The sequence below is a fragment of the Melozone crissalis genome, unplaced genomic scaffold (genome assembly GCF_028551555.1).
Source record: "Melozone crissalis strain CALT ecotype California unplaced genomic scaffold, PUWL_Pcris_2 ptg000013l_1, whole genome shotgun sequence".
NCBI classification, from domain to species: Eukaryota; Metazoa; Chordata; class Aves; order Passeriformes; family Passerellidae; genus Melozone; species Melozone crissalis.
The window spans coordinates 26,607,952-26,629,796 of record NW_026535791.1 but is presented as its reverse complement, the minus strand read 5'-3'; the positions used below and the strand labels follow the sequence as shown (position 1 = coordinate 26,629,796).

Here is a 21,845-nt window from a genome sequence, read left to right as displayed (position 1 = left end):
CTAAAAACACAGAGAGGTGACCAGGAGAAGCAGCAGCTGCTTGCTCCGTATTTGTTGATAAAAAAGAGATCCTATTCCCCCAGACTGGGCCCAGGTCTGGTTCCAGCCTTTGCAGTCTGACTCTGTCTCCCACATCTCCAGCAGTTTGCATTTGCATACTTGCAAATACGACTTGTCGTCACTAGAAACTGTAATTGGGGGCTGTTCTCTTCCCACCATTAGAAACCATCCCTGACGTGGAACACAGGGCTGAAAAGGGAATTCCTAAGCAGTGAGAATGGAAGACATGGAACATTTCCAGATGGGGACAGCAAAACAGTTATTGCAGGTTTCTTGACAGTATTGGCTCCATTCATAAACACATCTCATTACCTACCAAGGTTTATACAGCTGTCTCATAAAACTGAGCAAATTATAGAGTCACATATTTGCTATTACAAGGTTGTCTAAGATACTCATTAATCTGCTCAAGGTAGGGTGATAACTCACCTCTTATTTCCAGATTTTTGTTGCATTTCCTGAAAAGCTGAAGACTGGATGTAGATTCATAAATACACACAGAACTGTGGCTGAGCTTTAGCAAACAGCTCAAGACATTCTGAAATGGAGAAAAAGATTATTCTCTCACAGAAACTCAAAACAGAAATGTATTTTACGTTTCTCACTGAAAAACAATTCTGTTTCCAGACAGAAGTCTTCCCCCTCCCCCCAACTAATAATCTCAAGAAACTAGACTTGAAAAAATAAATTACCTGACTTAAAGTATGCAAGGAAATGTATTTTTATAAAGTGCTTCTTAAAGATCTCAGGGATGGTGACATTTGAGTGACCACTGAAGAATGTTTCAAAGCCCTTTCAAGACTGGGGTGAGCACAGGATCACAAGTGCTGTTTCCAAGAAAATAATGACAGGGATTGCAACAATTTGAGCACTAATTTATTTACTATAGCTTGCAATAAATTAATAATTAAGTTTTGTGAATCTCAACAACTGTAAATAGTTTGGACACATACAGGGCTGAGACATGAGGTGTATTGGAGAGAACCACATGCACAAAAGACATATGATGACAAGGCATTTGCAGCCCATGGGAAATGTCACACATCACTTTGTCTTCTTGTTATGAATAAGAAGCTTGACTAGGCCAATATTCAAGCTGCAACCAATTTAGTATTTAATATGGTAAAGTATGAGCAATACAGCGCTGGGCACAGTGGGGGAAGTTTTCCCTCCAACTGCACACCGATAATTGATGGTTACAGGTATTTATAGGGGTGCTTATCATTTTTTTTTCAGCAGTTTCTATTTCCAATTTTTTACTCATCAGCAATTTTTATTCCAAATTATTACATCACAATTCTATACACTATTGTGATTTTAATCTCTCAGGATGTATTTCAAAGGAGTATCCCCAGATGGTGACGGTCCAGTTTCCATAAGAAGAAAGACAAATCTCATCTGGTGGGGTCCAGCTCCCCAGATGTGTGTTCACCTTTTAATTGCAGAGACTATAAATCTCATAACAGTGATGTCCAGCTTCCCTTTGGTCGAAACCATAAATCCTTGAGGTGATGTTCATCTTCCTTTCTCAAGCTGTTTTTCTCTGCTTCAAAAAGGCATGAGATAAGCATATTTCCTTTATATATATTCCAAAGCTATAGTTTCAAGGATACAAGTAATATTCTACAATTATACTTCAAAAGGTTATTATTGCAGAGCTTTTTATGGATTAAATGCAAGCAAAAAAGCAACATCCTTAACACCTTAATTCCAATGCTCTTAAATCAACCAGGGTTAATTGCAAACAAAAGATAAGTTCAAAAGCCTTTTTCCATGCTTTATTTTCCTCAGTTATTATTAGAATTCGCAACTATCCCATTGTCGGTGTCCACATATTTCGCATTCCCATGTACACACGTTGCCTGTTTGTACTTGACACGAAACACAGCTTTGCATCTCACATTCTCTGCCTGGCAAAATCCCAAGCACATCATTCCCAGTGCCCATCGGCCCCAGAACACTTTGGTGGTTTGCTTTCCCTCTTACATCTACTCCTAAGGCCATCCTCACGTGGGGCTTCCAGATCACAGGACACAACCAACCGGCTGTACTGGTGATGAGGATCCAGCTCCATCGCTGGCAACACCCAGCGTGCCCAGGTGGCCGAGAAGGCAAAGCACAGCACACAGCCATGTCAGCCGTGGTGTGGCCAGCACGGCCAGGCAGGGATTGTCCCCGTACTCGCACTGGGGAGGCCACACCGCGAGTGCTGTGTCCAGCTCAGGGCCTCACGCTACAGCAAACAAAGCGAGGGGCTGGAGTGTGTTCAGAGAAGGGCAATGGAACTGGGGAAGTGCTTGGAACACAAGTCCTATGAGGAACAGCCGGGACCTGGTGGTGTTTAGCGTGAAGACAAAGGAGGGTCTTGTGGAACCTTGTCACTTTCTACAGCTCCTGAAAGGAGCTTGTAGCCAGGTCGGGGTCGGCATCTTCCCCCAGGTAACCAGCGACAGGACAAGATGGCATAGTCATAAACTGCACCAGGGAAGGTTACGGTTGGATATTAGGAGGAATTTCTTCACAGAAAGGGTGACTGAGCATTGGAACGGTGCTGGAGTCACTATCCCTGGAGACATTTGAGGACAGACTGGACGCGGCACTGAGGAGGCACTGAGTTGGTACTGAGTTGAGAGCCATGGTGCAGCTGACATGGGGGCGTTCGATCCTAGGCCGGAATCGATGATCTCGGAGGACTTTTCCAACCTAACAGATTCTGGGATTAGCCCCGCTACCTCTCCAGACTGCACGGCTCCCTTCCTGCCCGAGGCGGGACGCGCCCAGCCCCGAGCCGTGGCGCAGACGGGCGGGAGGAGGAGCCGGAGCCGGCGCCGGCCCTGGCTCCGAGGCGCCGCGGGCGGGGGCGCTGAGGGGAGGTGGGGCCGCCGCCTGCCGCCATTTTGGCTGGTTTGCGTCGCTTCCGCCGCTGGAAGTAAACAGAGCGCGAGGCCAGGGAAGGAGCGAAGCAGCGACGCGGGCGGGACGGGACGGAGCGGACGGTCGGGCGGCGGAGGCGGCGGCGCTGGGGTCGGCTTTGGCGGAGAGAGCTGATGTGGCCGGAGCGGAGGCGCCAGCGCGGCCCGAGCCCCGGTTAATGCGAAGCGCAGCAGGGAGCCGCCAGGTGCTGGGGCGGGAACGGGCGGGCGGCGGCGCAGGGCACCATCCGCGGGGTCCCGGGCCCCAGGAGCGGCTCCGAGCAGCGCGGGCGGCGCAGCTCGGGGCCTGCCGGGCTGTCGGAGCCCCGCGCCCCGGGCCGGGGCTGGGCCGGAAGGAACCGACCCTGAGGGGAGCCTTCTCCGGGAGTAGCGAGAGATCCTTAAATCCTACTCGGTGTTTGGGGTCGCTGCCTCGCAGCTTTCCCCTGATAGCGGTAATCAGTCGTGGAAGCCTCGCTGTGTCCAGCGGAGCAGGTTGTTTGCGGCAGGGAGGGGTTGGGCTTGCCCCTTCTGTCAGCCCCTGCTCCCCTTCAGCGCATTCCTGGTGTTCCATGAAGGCACAGCGAGCTCGGTTGGACAGGCTCTCGGGAAAGCCTTATCAGTCGGGTGCAAACAGCTCTGCACAGTTTGTTTTGTTTGGTTTTGGTTTTGGGTTTTGTTTTTTTTTTTTTTTTTTAAACTGCCGTTGTGTTCTGGCTGCACCTTACTCGGCAATAAAAACAATGTTAAGCACGTGCTTTGCTCCTCCTCCTGCTGCTCGGTGGCTGAACTGTGTGATTAGGGTTGGACATGGCTGTTGCAAACAAGATAGCAGCCTGGGTTGCGCCCAGGTGCGGAGTTCAGAAACGAGTCCTTATAACAGGCCGAGAAATTTACTCGGAAAATCTTAAAGAGTCAGGCACGCACCCGCCTTTCACCCATCTTTCTGCCCCCATAGAGTTGGGTGGTTTTGGGGTTTGTTTTCCTTACTGGCAAAATCTTAGCTGCTAAAGCAAAGTTGGTTATAGCAGCAGTTTGATATGTATGTGTCCTGAGTGTGCCAGAGAGAGTTAAAAGCAAGATTGATGGTTCCTGCGTTTCTAAGAAGTGATAAGCAATCATTCCTTGAAAAGTAGGTTTTACTCATACAATAATTTGCTAGTATGGAATTTTGCATCCTTGTCTTCCTTGTTGAAAGTTGGCCTTGGGTTTCAAGTGGTCGGATCTTTAAATTACTGGATACATAAAGCAAAGTGAATTGAACTTCTAATTGCATTGCTTGTTCTTATGTTAAATGTCCAGAAAAGTTTTCTCTCTTAAGCAGCCTTTTAAAAGTAAATATATTTTCAGATACCTCTGTAAACTTCTGCAGGCAAATATGCATTCTTTAAATTTCATATTTTTTATTGTTGGCATATGAAGAGGTTGAAAGCAGTTACATTTTTTAAAAAGTATTCTGATACTTTAAGTTCTAAAATGAGAACCCAAAAATTAGATGAACAAATTGGTTAAAAATCAGATGACAAAACAGTCACGCAGTTCTTAAAATAATATTTTTTAGTCTTGAGCTTAGGCACTTTTTCCCTTTGGAAAAAAGCAACGTTTGGAAAAGGTTTGCCAAGGAAATACTTTTGAAAGGTTTCAAAAATCTTAATCTTGACCCTTTAAATACAGTAACAAAAAAGTTGTCTGGAAAGGTGTTTTTTTTTCCCCATCCCTTGCTTTAAGTCATGGCATTTAGAACATGTAACTTCTTATTTTCTTGGAAGAAGAAAATATCAATATACCTCTAAGGAATGGCTGTGTTGTCATTTTGTTTTTTTTAAGCTGGCTGTTTACAGAAATGTGGGACAGTATCCCACAACTTCCATGAGTGGGATTTGGTGTAACCAGCACATATTAACTACTTAGAGCTCATCCCAGGTAGCTCAGAGGTGCACAGTGAGAGCTGTCATTGACCTGATCCACTCCTATCAACACATCCCACAGGCTTTTTTTCCAGAAGAAAAATGAATGCAGTTTTGTCAGTGGCAGCTCCCTCCTGGCCTTCTCTGAAAGGGAGACAAAAAAGAGGGGGGAAAAAACCCCCAAACCCTACTTTAATGCAGTGGTAGAAGTAGCCTACCTAACTGGAACATTTATGCAGATTTACTGCCTTGCTAGCAAAAGATGAGACAGGATTTCTGCAAGGAGGACTTGGAGAGCCCAGTCTAACAGTACCTTCTGTAGCTTTTTCCAGATGGCTTTGGAAGGACTTGGGCATCAAGCAGGCAAGCCTGAATTTGGCAAGTTAATAGCTTGCCTGTGGTGAATGCTCCTTGTAACCTAGTTGTTTGGAATATCTGTTTAGCCTAAAGCTTAAACTAATGGTGCATTTCAGACTAGCTTATTAGAAATATTGTTCTTGCACTATGCTGAGTTATTATCTCTAACAGAAACACGACAGGCTTGCAGTGGATTTGCCAGTTAATTCTCGATTAATTTTAAGTTGAATTCCATTTTCCCGGTTGCAAAATCCAATTCCTGTATATTTTTGTTAGTTGCAGATGGTTCTGAGTCACTGTGCAGTTTTCTTGCTTTCCTTCACTGATGAAGTGGCTCAGCAGCAGAGCTCTGGCTCTGGCAGAGAGCTTGTTCCAGCACAGGAATTGTGTTCTGCACAGTCCCATAGACGGGAACTGAATCAAGGAAAACAGTTCTCAGGAAGCAAGTAGAGATTTTTTGCCCAGCACTGTTTTCATCCTGTGCTTGCCTCCAAGTGTGCTGGGAGTAAAAATAGGAGCTGAAAAAAGGGAAGACAAATTTTCTTCATCAGTCTTTCGTGACCGTGTGTTCAGGTTTGTCTGCATCATCCTATGAGTGGCATTAGACCTTAAGTGATAGCTTGCTTCTGTCATGTGAGCAGCTAGGATTAAAGCCTTTGAAAGGTAGGTAGGGAGGTGCTGCCTTTGAGAAAGTCATCTGCGATGCACTGGATTATGAACAGTATAATTTTTAGCTGGCATTTTGTTTTAGGAAGTACTTCCAGACTTAGTGGCAGTACATAGCAGGGAAATGTAACTTTTCAGATCCCAGGAGGGATCTGGGCATGTGATAACCCTAGACATGTAATTGTGCTTGAATGTTAAACCAGGATGATTTCACTGTGTATGAAGTCCTTGTTTATCTTCTAGGGAGGCTGGGGGTGCTTTATGTGTCAGGCTCACCCTGCCCCTGGATTCTCTCAGCTCTGTGGAGACTGGAATTGAGTACATTGTAGTTGAGCATGAGGCAGCAGAGCCCTTTAGGGCATGATGTGCATCACACTGAAGCTTTTAAAAATAAATTATCAGATGCCAAGTTCGCTGGTAAGATGGCATGTACAAAAGCACATGTTTGGATTAAAACCCAGTGAGCCCTGGATGTGTTTCAGATATATGTAGTGGTAAGGGTCTTTTTGTCTCCAATAATGTAATGTAAGGTAGAATTTGTTTAAGTGATGTAATTATGGCAAAAGCATATGCTACAACCTTTTGCTGCAGGCTTGCTGAATTTAATACAGTTTTGAAGCATTTTTTCTGGCCCTTCTCTAATTTTTTTTTGTGGGTTGAAACTTCCAGACTGTTACTGGAAATCTTCTGTAATGCCTATTTACTAGTTAGCTGGGAAAATGAAAGCACACCAATGGACTTGATGAAATATATTTTCAAGGATACTGATTTAAAACAGATGCCTATTAAAGCAATGTATTTTAAATAAATAAATTGAAAAGAAAATATTCTTCCTTTATGAGAAAAAAATTATTTGGTCTGATGTAACATTGCAATATGCAGTGCTTGCAGGCATACATTTAGTAATTATTTACTTTCTTGCCTGATTTTTATCTCCACAGTTTCAAGTGTAGTTCCTAAATAGGACTGGGCCAGGAATATTTATGTCAGTGTTCAAAAAATTGTTTAGAGGATTATCCTTCCATTAGTAGAACAGTAGAGTAATAATCAACAACACAGTAAAACAAATTAGGTTCAAAGTGTTCTCAAACACACAAATGAAACACTGAAAAGAGAGTGACTGTTATAAATGGGTTGGCACTGTTAATGATTAAAGAAGTAATAGTAAAGATATCAGTTTAGATGATAATGTTATTTCTGGACTGCCATTTTGGTTTGTTACTTGGGGTTTTTTCCTTTATACATCGCAGGAAAAAAAACTCTGCCGAGGTGTTATTGCATAAAATAGCCTTTTTCAACTCCACAGTTTCTAGTAATATTGTTCTCAGCTCTTTTACATGTACAAAATAAATAATTTTTTTTATTACTTCTGTAGAATGAAACGAGGAAGGACAACTAATGAGGCCAACAGCAGTTCATCTGAAGACACAGCTGAGAAGGAATCCAAGAGACACAAGATTGTCGAGAAGAAGAGCACAGTTGTGCAGAGTCCTGACTGGGCAAACCTGCTCCAAGACATAATCCTGCAGGTGTTCCAGTACTTGCCACTTCTGGATCGTGCTCATGCATCCCAGGTCTGCAGGAGCTGGAACCAAGTGTTTCATATGCCTGATCTCTGGAGGTGCTTTGAGTTTGAGCTGAATCAACCAGCCACGTCAAACCTGAGGACTACACACCCTGAACTAATCAAGCAGATAATAAAGAGGCATTCCAATCACCTGCAGTATGTTAGCTTCAAGGTAGTGTGTTTTATAGGCTTTTTAAAAGGGACTTTTATTCTAAAAGAAAGAGGGCAGCTGCCAGTGTGGTAGGTGGCCTTGTTTTCAGGCTTAATAGATGGAGGAAATGGATTCTCTAAATGGACATGTAGACATGGAGGTTACCTCCCAATTAATTTGTTTGGGTATATTTTGAGGACCAAAATTTGGAATAAGAGTATTGAACATACCTTTTCATTGTCTTACTTCCGTTAGATGGGAATTTTTTTGGCTGGTGCTGTGGTTTGTTTGGGGTTTCTTGTTTGTTTTTGTGAGTCCTTTGTTGGTATGTTTTTTGGGGTTTTTTGTGAGCTTTTTGTTTGGTTTCGGCTTTTTTGGTTTTTTGAGGGTTTTTTTTGTAGCAGTTCAGCTGCTTAAAATTCTGTTTCATAGAGTGGACAGAAATAGTTCTGATGTGACTGCATGTGTGGGTTACTGCCTCAGAATGAAGTTCAGTCAGGATGCCTAAGTTGAGCATTTCCCCATTTCACATCCTGTAGGTACTTGGCTCTAGCATTCATGGTTAGAAAACATCTAATGCACACAGAGTGACTTCAGTACTGCCAGGCATCAACTGGCAGCTTTAATCTGAAATTGTATGGGATTGTCTATACTCAGTGCAGCTGTGTTTCAGGGGACTGAGAAAGTATTTGTGGTTTGCACAGGATGGTGCATGTATTCACAGTGTGGAATTATTTTCAGTACATGAAAACTTCTAATGTGGGCTTACATAGCAGTGTGTTTTGGAAGGGTGTTGTGAATCTCCTGGCTGCATATGCATCAGCTGTGTGAGAAATTTGGAAAGGAAGTGCATTCTGCAGCAAGTTCAGCATACTTGTGTCTGAGATCAGGCAGTTCTAATGCTGGAATCATCAGCATGTGAGGAGCTGAGTCACCTCTAACTGATCACATGTATTGCTACTGCTTGCTTGCAGTACCAGATACAAACTGTTACCACGTGGTTTGCAGGGCTTTTATCAGCATCCAAATAAAGAAAACCTGGGGCTGTGGTGGAGTGACCTCCCAGTGTCTTATCTCCTGTCTGTGTTGCTTTACTCCCAAGGAATTTTGTGTGCCCTTTGCTGGTAGGGTGATCCATGATTTCTTTCATGTGTCACTTCAGTTGTTCCAGTGCTGCAGAATGCACAAGGAAGTGGGGGTAACGCTCACCAGTCCTCTGTAAAGGCTGAAAACAAGAGAGGTGTTTGCTGTAGGCAAAGAAGGATGAGATTGTTGAAAATCAAGGTTTTTCAGCTTGTGTTTGAGCAGAAAATGAATGTGCATTTAACTTAATCTGTTGCTGCCAAGGTAGCATGTCTTACAGTGGAGTTAAATTTGATCCTGGGATCAAGCTTTATACCGTTCTGTAGGTCTGCAGAGCTGTCATGGCTGCTGTGCATTCAGAAAGCACATCTGAGTGTCAGGGGAAGTCCCCTGGAGACACTCTAAGTGATTTTGGTGGGCAGCAAGCTGACTAATGAAGGTTTTGGGATTTGTGTCGGTTTGCTTGGTTTGGTTTGGTTTTTTTAGAGTATCCATTGCATCTCTTGTGGTTTTAACAGTGAAGGGCCAGTCATTTGTGTACATATGATAATGCACTTAACTCTCCAGCAGCTCAGTTTTATGAACTGAGCCACTGTAAAAAGAAGTGGCTTTTACACATGGTAAAAGATTTATAGAATTCTTGCATTTTGGTAAGGAGGAATGTAAAGAGGAAGTGGAATAGGCTCTGGACCCTCCACTGGCTTGTTGTTTGATATGGAATGAGTATCTTGGAACACACTGTTTAGCTAACCCCTCACCATGCTATATTTTACTAAAGTGTTTAGAAAAGTAGTAAATTTATAGCAAATAGTCTTGAATTTTTGATTCATACTTTTTTGGGGAATAAAGAATAACATTGATGGATTCACAATGAGAGGTTTTTTTTACATCACATTTCAGAAGGTAAAGTAAAAAAAAAGTTAAAAGAGTGTATTTGCAGTGCATTCTGAACACAAAATTCGTTTTGTTTTAAGGTGGACAGTAGCAAGGAATCTGCAGAAGCAGCTTGTGATATTTTATCACAGCTTGTGAATTGCTCTCTGAAAACACTTGGGCTAATTTCAACTGCCCGGCCAAGCTTCATGGATTTACCGAAGGTATTTTATTATGTATATTTTCTATTGCAAAGTATTGCAGTGTTTCATACAGTACTTCTGTAACTTTATCAAAAGTTCTATTGTAGGAATATGAATCGTGGATAAAGAAAAGTTAATTAGTGGTCTGGCCTGTAATAAATGGAGGAACTGATTTGTACAGTGATGGATGTATGAAATTCCATTCAGTCTGTGAATCATTTGAGAGCGTAGGCCTGACCTTGTTCTTTCAAGTCCTCCTGTCTGTTGACCTCAATGTAGTGCTGAGCAGCATGGTGCAGGTTAGACAGTTCAGGTCTGTGTAATTGTGTTGTGGAGTTTGTTTAGGAGACAGTTACAATCAAGTGATTGGTAGAGTTTTATCCATGTGGACTTGCCATGGGGCTTACAAATCTCTTCAGAAAGAAATAGGATCATGATTTGCAGGGCTTCACATGAGGCAGTCAACCGTTAACATCCTTGGTGAAGTGCACTGTATTTCTGAAATTTTCAGTCAAGATTTTTGCCTTGCATGTTTACCAAAAATCAGATCTTGTTCGAAAGCATTTAATCTGGATGACAGATCTCTTACGTGTGCTTCTAGAGAAGCATTCCTGCTAGTGAGGTGGAACTGTGCTATTGCTGAGGAGCAGGGGAGTGGTTGTGAAGGGCCAAATACAAATAGACTGTTAGCTAGATCTCAGTGATGTCATGGCTGCTGATGGCAGTAAGGACAAGGAAGAACTAGAGACAGCCTTGGAAAGGGAAGTAGGCTGCAGGTGAGGTTAGCTGCAGAAGGGTTATCAGTTATTATCCTTGCAGTGGTCACTGCCATGTCATGTAGCTCTCTTGAATATGTGTTTTTAACTGATAATTTTCAGAGAGGCTTTTCAGATATTTAACTAGTTTTGCTCTGATTTTTTTCCTTTTCTGATGTTCTTCGAGGTGTGATGATAAGAAAACCTGAATATAGTGAAAACAATCCAGTGTGTTAAAAATACTTTGTCCTTTCAGCTATTTCTTACTGCTTTCTTTATTAATCTTAGTGCTGCTTTAGATTTCTTAGTTTTCACGGGAGGGATATATTAGGGTCATGTTTAGCTTGCTGAGTAATTACTTGTAATTGTTCATGCTATGTTCTTATTCAGCTTCAAGGCTTATAAAGCACAGGCTTCCTTCTTTTGTTCTCAGTAAGTTCACATTTGGCCTTTAAAAAAAAAGATTCAAAATAAGCCAAAATTAGCTCTAAGGATAATTTGCTTTTTGGTGCTTACAACTTCAATAGTTTTGTCACTTGCATAAGGGACAACTAGTGAAACTAAAGAATTTAATTTGGCCATGACTGAATTCTTGTGGGAAGCTGTTAGTGACAGGTCCATTTGATGAAAAGCAGAAAAAGATGAATTAATTTGGAAAGTGGTTAATACTTTGCTGTGGTTTGAGATTTTTTTTTGGTGGGGTGGGGATTTTTATTGTTATCAAGACTGAACTACTTGGCATTTTCTTCATCAGTGCTGTCTTGTTGTCAAGTGACCTGACATGTGGCAAATATCTCTGAGTCGTATTTAGAGTTGTGTTGCCTGTCTTTTCACTAAGTACATCGTAGGTGAGTGGAATCTTCAAAAAAAAAAAAGGAATCATACTGCAGACTACAGATGTGGCAATACTGAAAAGACCAGCTCTTACATGTTGGGATATTGCCTGTTTCCTGTTAGCTCTTCAAACTAGAAGGTTCAAGTTACCTTTTTAAATAAGTGTGGTTAACTTGCTTTGCCTTTCTATTTAACAGCCTTCTTTTTCTAAATACAGAGAATAAAAGCACAGTACTAACATTCTCATAAGAGAGAATTGAAATAATACTAAAGCATCTTTTCTGTACATAACACATAAGCATACTGTCAGGATAGTTGCAGTGGTCCCTAAAGCCAAAGTGTGTAAAGATTCCGAGTTGAACTTCCTGTTTCCATTTGCATGAGCTGACTTTGAAAGTTTGTGTAAATGTGAAAGAAGTAAGTCCTACTCTAAATCTAATTGTGTGGCAGTTTTATCAAAAATCACAAATATATCACCTAAGAACAAATACTGTTGCCAGGCCTTCTCTCATGCAACTGTATTCAGAGTATGTGCCTGTGCCTCAGAGTGAAACAGGCTTGAAATCCAAGTAGCAGCTCCGTTTTTTAAAGATCCTTAATGTAGCACGCGTAGAAAATACTTTTTTAAAGTCTTTTATTTGGTCAGTCTGATAAGAAATCATGAAGATGAACTAACTGTTCACTTCATACCACCAGTGGTTTTTACAATCACTGCTGTATCTGCTGTTAGTCTGTTTCTCAAGTTCAGGTTCCCAGGGCTCTGTCTTTAAAGATAAGTTTCAGTGGTTATGCAAAAATGCTGAGCACTTGTCCTACCTTATCTATGCTGCTTATTCAGTAATTAATAGATTTCCTGCTCCTTGGCTCTGTTTGGACCACTCCAGTTAGCTTTCCAAGAAATCCATCCAAACCCTAAGTACTCCTGTGTGGGTGGTGGGCAGGCAGTGCAGTCTTTTGGCTTTGGATACAAACACTCCTGACTATGTTTGCATCTCACCAGTGCAGCACAACTTGCCATGAGGGAATTCCTCTTATACAAGATGCTTCTTTTAGAGTGTGACTTGTCTCATCTGTTCAAAGGACATAAATAAAATCCCTCCAAAATGAGGGCTTCTAGGCTTTCCCTTTGCTTGTGGTCTTTCTGCAGATTTAAATTTGTGCAGTGGATTGCCCAAGGTCAGGTTCTTGATTAACATCTAATGTTATACATTCTGATTTGCCAAATACATAAACAGATAGCAAAAAAATACTACACTTCCTTTACTAAAAATGTCAGTTTTAGTATAATTTTTAAATTATGCAATATTAAAAGAATGTTTTTTCAACAAATACTGTCAAGAACTACAAACTAGGACTGCTGTGCACATTGTGAAACCATTGAGATTTTTACTTCACGTACTGCTCTTTCATTTAAACTTCCTTTTTTTTTCAGTCTCACTTTATTTCTGCACTGACAGTGGTGTTTGTGAACTCCAAATCCCTCTCTTCACTTAAGATTGATGACACACCCGTGGATGATCCATCTCTCAAGGTTCTGGTGGCTAACAACAGTGACACCCTCAAACTGTTGAAAATGAGCAGCTGTCCTCATGTTTCTCCAGCTGGTAAGCTGCTGTGGTTTTGGGGTTAGCCTCTTTGGGATTTTTTAGTGCGTTGATTGGGATTTTTTAATGCATGCATTAAATTCTATCTGAAACCAGTGCACCTCTGAATGCATAGGAGTGGAGTAAGAGGGAAGATGAGTATGGTATTACCAGCAACTGTCCCTGAATAAAGTACTTTCAGCTGGTGGTCAATCCATCTATCCTACCACTTCACAGTGACTACTGGGGTAATGATAAAATAGTGCGTGTCTCTTGTGGGCAAATAGTTAACCTCATGTGGAACTTAATGCCAACATATCAAATTGATTGTGCTTTATTTGTGCAATGACAGAGTATTCCAATATAAAGAAGTTTTTTTGGAATACAAGTTTCTTTTCCATACTTTGTTATGTGTGGGTTTTGACTGTTGCCATGCCATGGCTTAGGAAGATGTTGGTTTAGTAATTCTGATAGAAAGTCATTGCTGGAGAGAAACTGCAGACAGCATCAAAAAGGGGAGATGAGACTGAACTGTGCAAAACTTCTACAGTCACCAGATGTACTTCTCTAACACTCTTAAGTGTGTCTGTTACAAGAATGAAGCCAGCTCATTCCAGAACAAAATCATTCAAGATTTGTGGTAGACTTACACAACACACAGCAAATTTAAGATTTATTCACAGACCATCAGCTTAACACTTAGAGTTTTCTACTGAGAAAGAGGAATTGTAAATGAAGTGCTGGCAACTTAGTGTGATTCCTCTTCTGAGGATGAGTAGAAACTCTAGAAACCATAACACCATAACTTTCTCCATGCAAATACATTGCAGCTAGAAATGCTAGATTTATTATCTGTCAAATTCACCAGCGGGATTCCTACAAGGGAAAAGCAGTACTGTTGCAGAGGGCGTGTTATTGTAGTGATAACAAACAAAACAAACTTTGTACCTTTTGTGAGTGTAGCTCTCAGACAGAGGCTCGTGTTTGGCTTCGTATAAAGAAGTCCTGAAAATGCAGGAGTGGTGTTTTGCAGCAGCCTGGTCCAGCAAAGTGTTTGTGGAATTAACTGCATAATTGCCTCCTCCAAGCTTTCTAGTTGTAGATGGGGTTTCAGCAGTAATTTGTAGCTAGGCAGGGAGAGTCATTTCCTTGGACTAGGATTGAAGAGTTACCTGTCAGCTCTAGCAGGGTTGGCTGGTTTGTGGATAATCCTTGCTAGAAGGCTTCATTGGAACATCATACACTTGATAATTTGGGAGGAGACATGGGTGTGTTCTGATTGATGTATCTTGCAGGGTTGTAAATTGAAGGAACAATGGGTAGGAAATGGTCGTGCCCGTTAAAGGACCTGTTCCATTCTCTATGTTCTTCATGGAGGATGAGTAGACTGGGGTAAGATGCATTAGTAACAAAACCAGGGAGTGCTGAGCAAACAGTAGGGTGGTTTAATTGCTTAATTCAGATAAGGGTGTGCCTTGAGATGGGAAAAAAGGTGAATGCACTGGGTTTGCATGGCACTTGTTTTGTGGAGCAGTGAGGGGGCTACAGGAGTGGTTTCTGTGAAAACTGCCAGAAGCTTCCCCATGTCCAGCAGAGCCAAGGCCAAGCCCATCAGTGACAATGGCAGTGCCTCTGGGATAACCTGTTTAAGAAGAGGGAAAAGGTACTGCAGGAGAGCAATTGCAACTGGAGACAAGAGTGAGAATACATGAGAGAAACAATTCTGCAGACACCAAGGTCCATGAAGAAGGAGGGGCAGGAGCTGATCCAGGTGCCAGAACTGAGATTCCCCTCAGTCCATGGTGCCAACCATGGGGAGGCAGCTGTGCCCCTGCAGCCCATGGAGGGCCACAGTGGAGCAGAGGTCCATCTGCAACCCATGGAGGACCTCATGTTGGAACAGGTGGATGCTGGAAGGAGGCTGTGACCCTGTGGGGAGCCCATGCTGGAGCAGGTTAATGGCAGGAATTGACCCTGTGTGGAACACCGGAGTCTGTTCCTGATGGACTGCATGCCATGGAAGAGACCCATGCTGGAGCAGTTTGTGAAAAACTGCAGTCTGAGAAGGACTCCTGCTGGAGAAGTTCATGGGGGACTGCTGCCATGTAAGGGACTCCATGCTAGAGCCAGGAAAGAGAGTGAGGGGTGGTCTCCCCCTGAGGGGGAAGGAGTGGCCGAGACAATGTCTGAAGAACAGACAACAGCCCCCATTCCCTGTACCCCTGTGCTGCTGGGAGGGAAGGAGGTAGAGAAAATCATGAGGAAGTTAAGCCTGGGAATAACAAAGGAGTGAGAGGAAGGTCTGTTAAGATTCAGTTTTATTTCTCATTACCCTACTCTGATTCAAGTGATAATACATTGATTTCCCCAAGCTGAGGCTGTCTTACCCATGATGGTAATTGGTGATCTCTCCCTGTCACCCTTATCTTCACTCTTGAGTTTTAAACTGAATTCTCTCTCCCCTGCCCAGCTGGGGAAGGGAGTGATTGCACAGCTTTGGTGGGCACCTGGTGTCCAGGGAGGAACAACCCACCAAATGGAACAAAGATAGAAAGAAGCTGCTATGTGGATAGTTGGCTTCAAGAGCAGGCAGGCTGCAAAAATGAGACTGTTGAAGGAAAAAGTGACCTAGATTTTTTTTGTAATGGGGATATTGTAATTAGCAGGCTGCTATAAATATAGGAAAACTTTATGGAAACAAAAGGGCTGTGAGTTGCAAAACTAATTACTTATAGATGCAATTAAAATGTCTTCAGATTGGAGGAGGGGGGAATGTTCATTACTAGGTCAGTTCTCAAGAAATTTTTTAGTGAAGGACAGAGAAGGGTAATGAAAGTAGAGCAAGAGAGACTCCACTACTGCAGGGATAAAGGAAAAAGGTTGATATCAAATATAGTGAATTGATCTAAGTTACTGTGTAAAGATAAAGAGGCACGTTTGAATTTGGGCTGGAGAAACAAAGGCAGTGATGTATTTTTAATCTTTGTGAGCTTCTCTGAAGTTACTTCTGTTTGTTGTTCCTGCTCTGAAACACCAACTGTTAGAACAGAGGCAATGGAATGTGTTCCTGTAGAGGTGGTATTTGTGCTGTGGCATGGGGTAGGAGGGCTTCTCTTGGGGTGGGAGTTGGGAAGCAGAGCAGGTGTCAGGTGAGCCTTTATCAGGGACATCATGAGTCAGGATTTTTTTGATGCAACTCTGCAGTAAGATCAGAGAGCAGAGCTGTTTACCTCTCAGTGACACAGAGGTGTGGGCAGTGCCTAGGGGTGTTCTGTGAAATACATGGGCTCCAGGCAGGGGCTCCAGTAGCTGCCTACACTGTATACATTGTCAGCTCTTTATTTAGGATGCATAGTTGCATTGACAGACCATGTATATCCAGTTCTAGACCCATAAAAATCACAGTAAGTTGTACCCCAGCTCTTCCCTTTTTGCATTGCACTGGTCCATAGTGTACCCCTAAAGTTAACAAAGATTTATGGAAGGATGGCAGCCAGGACAACAAGCTTTTTTTAGATGAGCAAATCTATCTTGAAACTGCCTAAAATTCTATATATCTCAACAGACCTAGGTATTCTGAAGCAGCATGTCTGAGTTTCCTTAGAGAGTGATCATAGTGACCCTTCTGATTCATGCAATGTTTTTGCAGTGATTTTTTTAAGAAAGTGTTTCTATGCTCAGAATAGGCTTCCCTAAATTTAACAGCTGCACTTTAAAATAACTGCTGTTTTCTGAATTTCTTCCTGTTGCTTCAGTGTATTGAGCTCAGGTTTTTCAGTTTCATCTTAAATGCTATGTTCTCATCCCTTCTCTTAATGGAAAGGCCGTATCCTACATTTCAGGCAGTTTTCTGGGTCACATGAAATGCAGAGGACTGAATGCTGTTCTTAGTGCTTTTTTTTTCAGCATTGTTACCAATATAATACCATCGCTTGTATCTACAAATAGTGTGAGTGGAAACCTTAGACTGACCCGGATTCTCTTTTTAATATTTTGTCTTCTGTGAGCTGCATTGAATATTGAATCATTCAAGAGAATCTGAAAATTGCTGGTTTGGAAATTACTGCTCCAAATTTCTACTGTTTTGCCTCTTTTTTGCTGTAGCTTTTCCAAATTTAAGCATTTATACTTTCCTAGAAAAAATAAATATGACAGCGGGAGCCTCTCTATTGAATTAAAATCTAACATTCATTTTACTTTTGCTTTACATTTGCTTTCTTCAGATGAGATTTCACTCACGGTTGCTTTGTCAGCCACAGAGCACTCAGCAGTTCTTCCAAGCTGGCTAAGGAAATAGTTTTATCACGAGTAAGCACCTTTTACAAAAAGGAGATTGAGTATATGTCGTTTTACAACAGAACAGTCAGAATATGCTATTTATGTATTTGTCACTTCTGTTTATGTGTTTGTTCACTTCTTTCTGATTCCAAGCAAAACAGAGATGTAGTCACATCGTGTATGTCTGTCTCACATGTTGGTACAAAGAAGTCACAAGATCCTGCCTGTGAAAAAGATTAGTGTTCTGGTTGTCCAGTTTGATTTGGTTTTGATTTAAGGTCTTGGTTGGACGTTTGAAACAGGTGTCCATAGCACCCTCCTGCCACACACAAACAATTCCCTCCCATGTTATGTTCAGTCATCAGTGCCTTTATCTGTGTAACCCTTGCACGGTGCTGTCTCTCCCAGGAATCCTCTGTGTGGCTGACCAGTGCCACGGCTTGCGAGAGCTGGCGCTGAACTACCACCTGCTGAGCGACGAGCTGCTGCTGGCTCTGTCCTCGGAGAAGCACGTCAGGTTAGAACACTTGCGCATCGACGTGGTCAGCGAGAATCCCGGACAGACTCAGTTCCACACCATTCAGAAGAGCAGCTGGGACGCTTTCATCAAGCACTCTCCTAAAGTGAATTTAGTCATGTACTTTTTCTTGTACGAGGAGGAGTTTGACCCGTTCTTTCGGTACGAGATCCCCGTCACTCACCTGTACTTCGGCAGGTCGGTCAGCAAGGACGTGCTGGGCCGCGTGGGGATGACGTGCCCGCGCCTGGTGGAGCTGGTGGTGTGTGCCAATGGATTGCGGCCGCTGGACGAGGAGCTGATCTGCATCGCCGAGCGGTGCAAGTACCTGTCGGCCGTGGGCCTCGGGGAGTGCGAAGTCTCCTGCAGTGCCTTTGTGGAGTTCGTGAAGATGTGTGGCGGTCGCCTCTCGCAGCTCTCTATTATGGAGGAAGTTCTGATTCCTGATCAGAAATACAGCTTAGAGCAGATCCATTGGGAGGTTTCAAAGCATCTTGGTAGAGTCTGGTTCCCAGACATGATGCCCACTTGGTAAAGTCCTTAAAAGACTCCAGGGCGAATGGAGTAGCACCTTAAACCCAAGCTTACCATATTGCAATTTCCTGTACAAGCTTATTTAATAATACAGATTTTGCTGCAAGTTAATTAATGGTTTGATTAGAAAATTAAGTTTTCTTTCAAAAACTGATTTGGAACTTGAGAACCAAAAGAGTTCACAGCTCCAAAACCTGTTTTCATCCAAACAAAATTCAGGTTTCTGTTTTATATTTAGTCTTTGTCATTAAAGGTGACTTTAAATATTTTTGGAAGTAAAAATTATTTAAAATATTGAAATGCACTTGAAAAATACCAGTTTTAATATGGTGTTTTTCTTTGATTTAGATTAGCAGTATTGGACACAATCATATTTGATCTTAAAAAGCCAAGTGAAACCCCACCAAAATGGCATGTTTTGTTGCAGAGTGTAGCATTTCTAAATCCAGTCACCTCGATGGCAACATGAGGATTATGAGGAGTGTTTAGTAGCCTGTGAAATACACACATTCTGTTAAGTCATAAAGGCAAGAGCAATATACAATAATAAATTTAGACAACTAAAGTAGTAAGTTTACCACCTTATTCAACAGATTATTAGATCCATCTAAAATGTGTTTAGAGCGCTAACAGCCAGTAGTGTGAGCTACCAAAAGCGGTGTGGGGTTTTTTCCACGCTCTATGCATTTTAATGTAGTTTGCTTATGGGGTCTCAGATCTGCGTCTAAACCTGTTTTAAGGTATTTTATGTCTAGCTCAGGAAGCGAAAGCATTCTGGGGAAAAATGTAGATACATTGTATTTAAAACCACACTGGAGTTAATGAGCTTTTCTTGCACATTACCCGGTTTGGCAGCATACGGTGAGATGGAATAATGTATGGTTTGTGAAATGAACCCAGCAATGTTATTCTGATGACGTGGGTGTGAGCAGTGCGAGGTGAGAAAGGTAAAATTTGAATGTTGACCAAGAACCTTTTCACAAAACCTTAGACCTTTTGGCTGCTTTCAGTTTGACAGAAATGACATTGGAACAGTTGCTTAAGCTGTATAAACTAACTGTATACTGTAAATCTGTTTCAGAAATGTTTATGTATAAAGTGGATGTTTAATAGATGATAATTTTTGTATTCCTTTAATTGAGCTAGTTCTGTCATTTCATAATATTTAACAATTCAAAAGGAGTAGACTTGGTGGAGTAGAGCAATAGGCAGAAATCTGTTTTGAACATTTGATAAATCAGTTTTAATAAAGAAAGTTTTTAGTTTGTAAGTGGTGTAGGCAAGACACTGCCTGTGATCTGGACGTGGCTTGTGACTTCATTTCTTACTGCCAACAGTTATTTTCTCTTTGAGGTTGCTGATGGTAACACTGAAGTGTTGCCCAGACAGCTGCATGTTTGAGAGATGTGGTCAGCCCTCAGCAAGGCAGAGCTGCCCCCGCAGGCTGGGTTGAGCTGCTTCTCACTTGAGCTGTACAGCTCCTTCTGTAGTAAGTAGATTTCCTTCATCTCTGATTTCAGTCATGTTTATCCGAATGTATAATTTAGTGTAATACACTTATGAGTGTATTTAAGTTCATAACTATATTTTGAGCAAACAGTGCTCAGCGGACTGGACATCTTTATAGGGGAGTTGTATGTTTCTGTAGAGCTTTGATTTAAAAATTGCATTTTATGAAATACGCGGTTTTTGTATTAGAATTTGTTAAATTAATGTAATACTATAATTTGCTTTTATTTGTACGAAAGGTGTCAATATATTTAGTCCGTACAAGTAAAAAAGCTCTGTGTCTTTTATAACCCGACTCTCAGAACTGTCTGTATGAGAAAGGTGGAGTAACACTTGTAGTCTGGGGAACAGAATTTAGTTTTCACTAAATTAATGTGAACTAATACCATTAGTAATGGAGCCAAAAGCTTTTTGGACCTTGACTGCACTGTCCCGATGCTGCAAGGTAAGTCACCAACATGTTGGCAGTGGGAATAACTGAAAGGTGAGGCACAGCCTCAGTACCAGATTCCACTCCTGGCAGTCACATCTTGGAAACCCAGCATGCTGCTGCTCACAGAGAGGCCTCTGTCAGGCCCCGGTGTGAGGAATGTATTAGGAGCTGAAGGTGGCAGGGTTGGCTGTAGCAGAACTGCTTCCCCAGCAAGGTAACTGCCTAGCTTTGAGAAGCCTGTGTTGTTGCACTGACTTCAAAAAATCCTTCCTGAATACCGGTCATTAAGATGTTCAGCACAGGAAAACTGCTTAAAAGCAGTTGTCTCCCTCTTCCATGGGAGGTCAGCAGGTTTTATACATCAAATCAATTACTGCATCCTTTGTTCACAAAATCCAGCTATGACATAAACTTGCTAGGCAAGCCTACAGAGCTTTTTGAGCAAATTTCTGTGTGTCTTCTTTTGCTTTCTAGATGTTGAAACAATTCAAATACATAAAAATCACGGCACAAGTAGTAAAGAGTACCACAGACTCACAAAGTTCACTAGAAACAGGAACATCAGTGTCATAGATGTATCATTTCTCCTGAGCTCACTGTTATTATCAGAATAACAAAACTCAGGTGTTGGCTTGGTTGTCCAGTTTTGGGTAAGAGTTAATGTGTGCAGTGACAGCTCTTACCTCTGAATCCAAGTGGTTACAAGATACTGAAGGCAGCAGGTCTCCTAATCCAGGACGTTTAGGGGTGGGTTTGTGAGGGAGAAGGCAGAGAGCATTGCTACCACTGACTTTCATTGTACGGTGCTTTGAGAAACAGGAACAGCACACTCCATGTGACCTTGATGGATGATGAGCCAGGATCTCCTTTGCTGGAGAACCCTCATGGAATGAAGTGTGGCTTACAACCAAGTTTTGCACAAGACCAGAGTGCAGACTTGGAAATCATGTAGCACAGAATGATTGTATATTTTTGCCCTCAAGTGCAATGTGCATCAGAGCAGGGAGCAGAACCTAGCAGAGTCTGAAGTGATGAACAAGTGCTGTATTCAAAGTGTGGTTGAAGACTGAGTGACAGTGACACAATGCCAGGCTTATCCTTGAGCCTGGCAGTCTGGACAGTGCCCTGGTTCCTACTGTTGGGCAGGTGCTAATAGAACCTGGCTGTGAGTCAAATGAGGTGAGATCCTACCTCCTGCTTCCTGTGTGACTTTCAGGAGGCCATCCTTAAGTGTTTGAGGTGAATAGGTGGTTTTCAGTCACAAGCAGATGATCAGGTGCACAGAAGCTGTGACATCCAATGCTTCCTTTTTAAGTTTTAAAAGTGTCATTTTTATGGAACTATTCTGGGCTTGTCTAAACTTTGCAGAATTAGCCTATTTATCATCTCTGGTTTTTTCGGATCTAACTCTGTAGGCCTAACTCAAGGATAGTGGATTCTACCTACAAGGGAACACTACACTCAACAATTTCAGCTCATTCCAGTGCAGTCATTCCAGTTTAACTGCAGCAGCAGCACCTGCTTCAGGACTGCAGTTTGTACTGGTGGAGTTTATTCCCACCCAGCTGTGCATTCAGTCTGACCAATTAATTAACACACAAAACCCCCCCCCAGCTGAGAGAA

General features: G+C 42.3%; 1 protein-coding gene across 2 annotated transcripts; it reads left to right on the top strand.

Moving 5' to 3' along the window:
- The first annotated feature begins 2,928 nt into the window (after positions 1–2,928).
- Positions 2,929–20,055, top strand: FBXL3 (F-box and leucine rich repeat protein 3). Of its 2 annotated transcripts, XM_054271631.1 has the most exons (5): positions 2,931–3,178; positions 7,278–7,641; positions 9,678–9,800; positions 12,801–12,972; positions 17,638–20,055. In XM_054271631.1, the coding sequence occupies exons 2-5, from the start codon at positions 7,279–7,281 to the stop codon at positions 18,279–18,281; spliced, it is 1,302 nt and encodes a 433-aa protein (XP_054127606.1). In that variant the 5' UTR covers positions 2,931–3,178; position 7,278; the 3' UTR covers positions 18,282–20,055. The 2 variants fall into 2 exon arrangements, with proteins under 2 accessions (XP_054127607.1, XP_054127606.1); XM_054271632.1 differs by lacking the exon at positions 9,678–9,800 and having other exon boundaries at positions 2,929–3,178.
- The last annotated feature ends 1,790 nt before the right edge of the window (positions 20,056–21,845 follow it).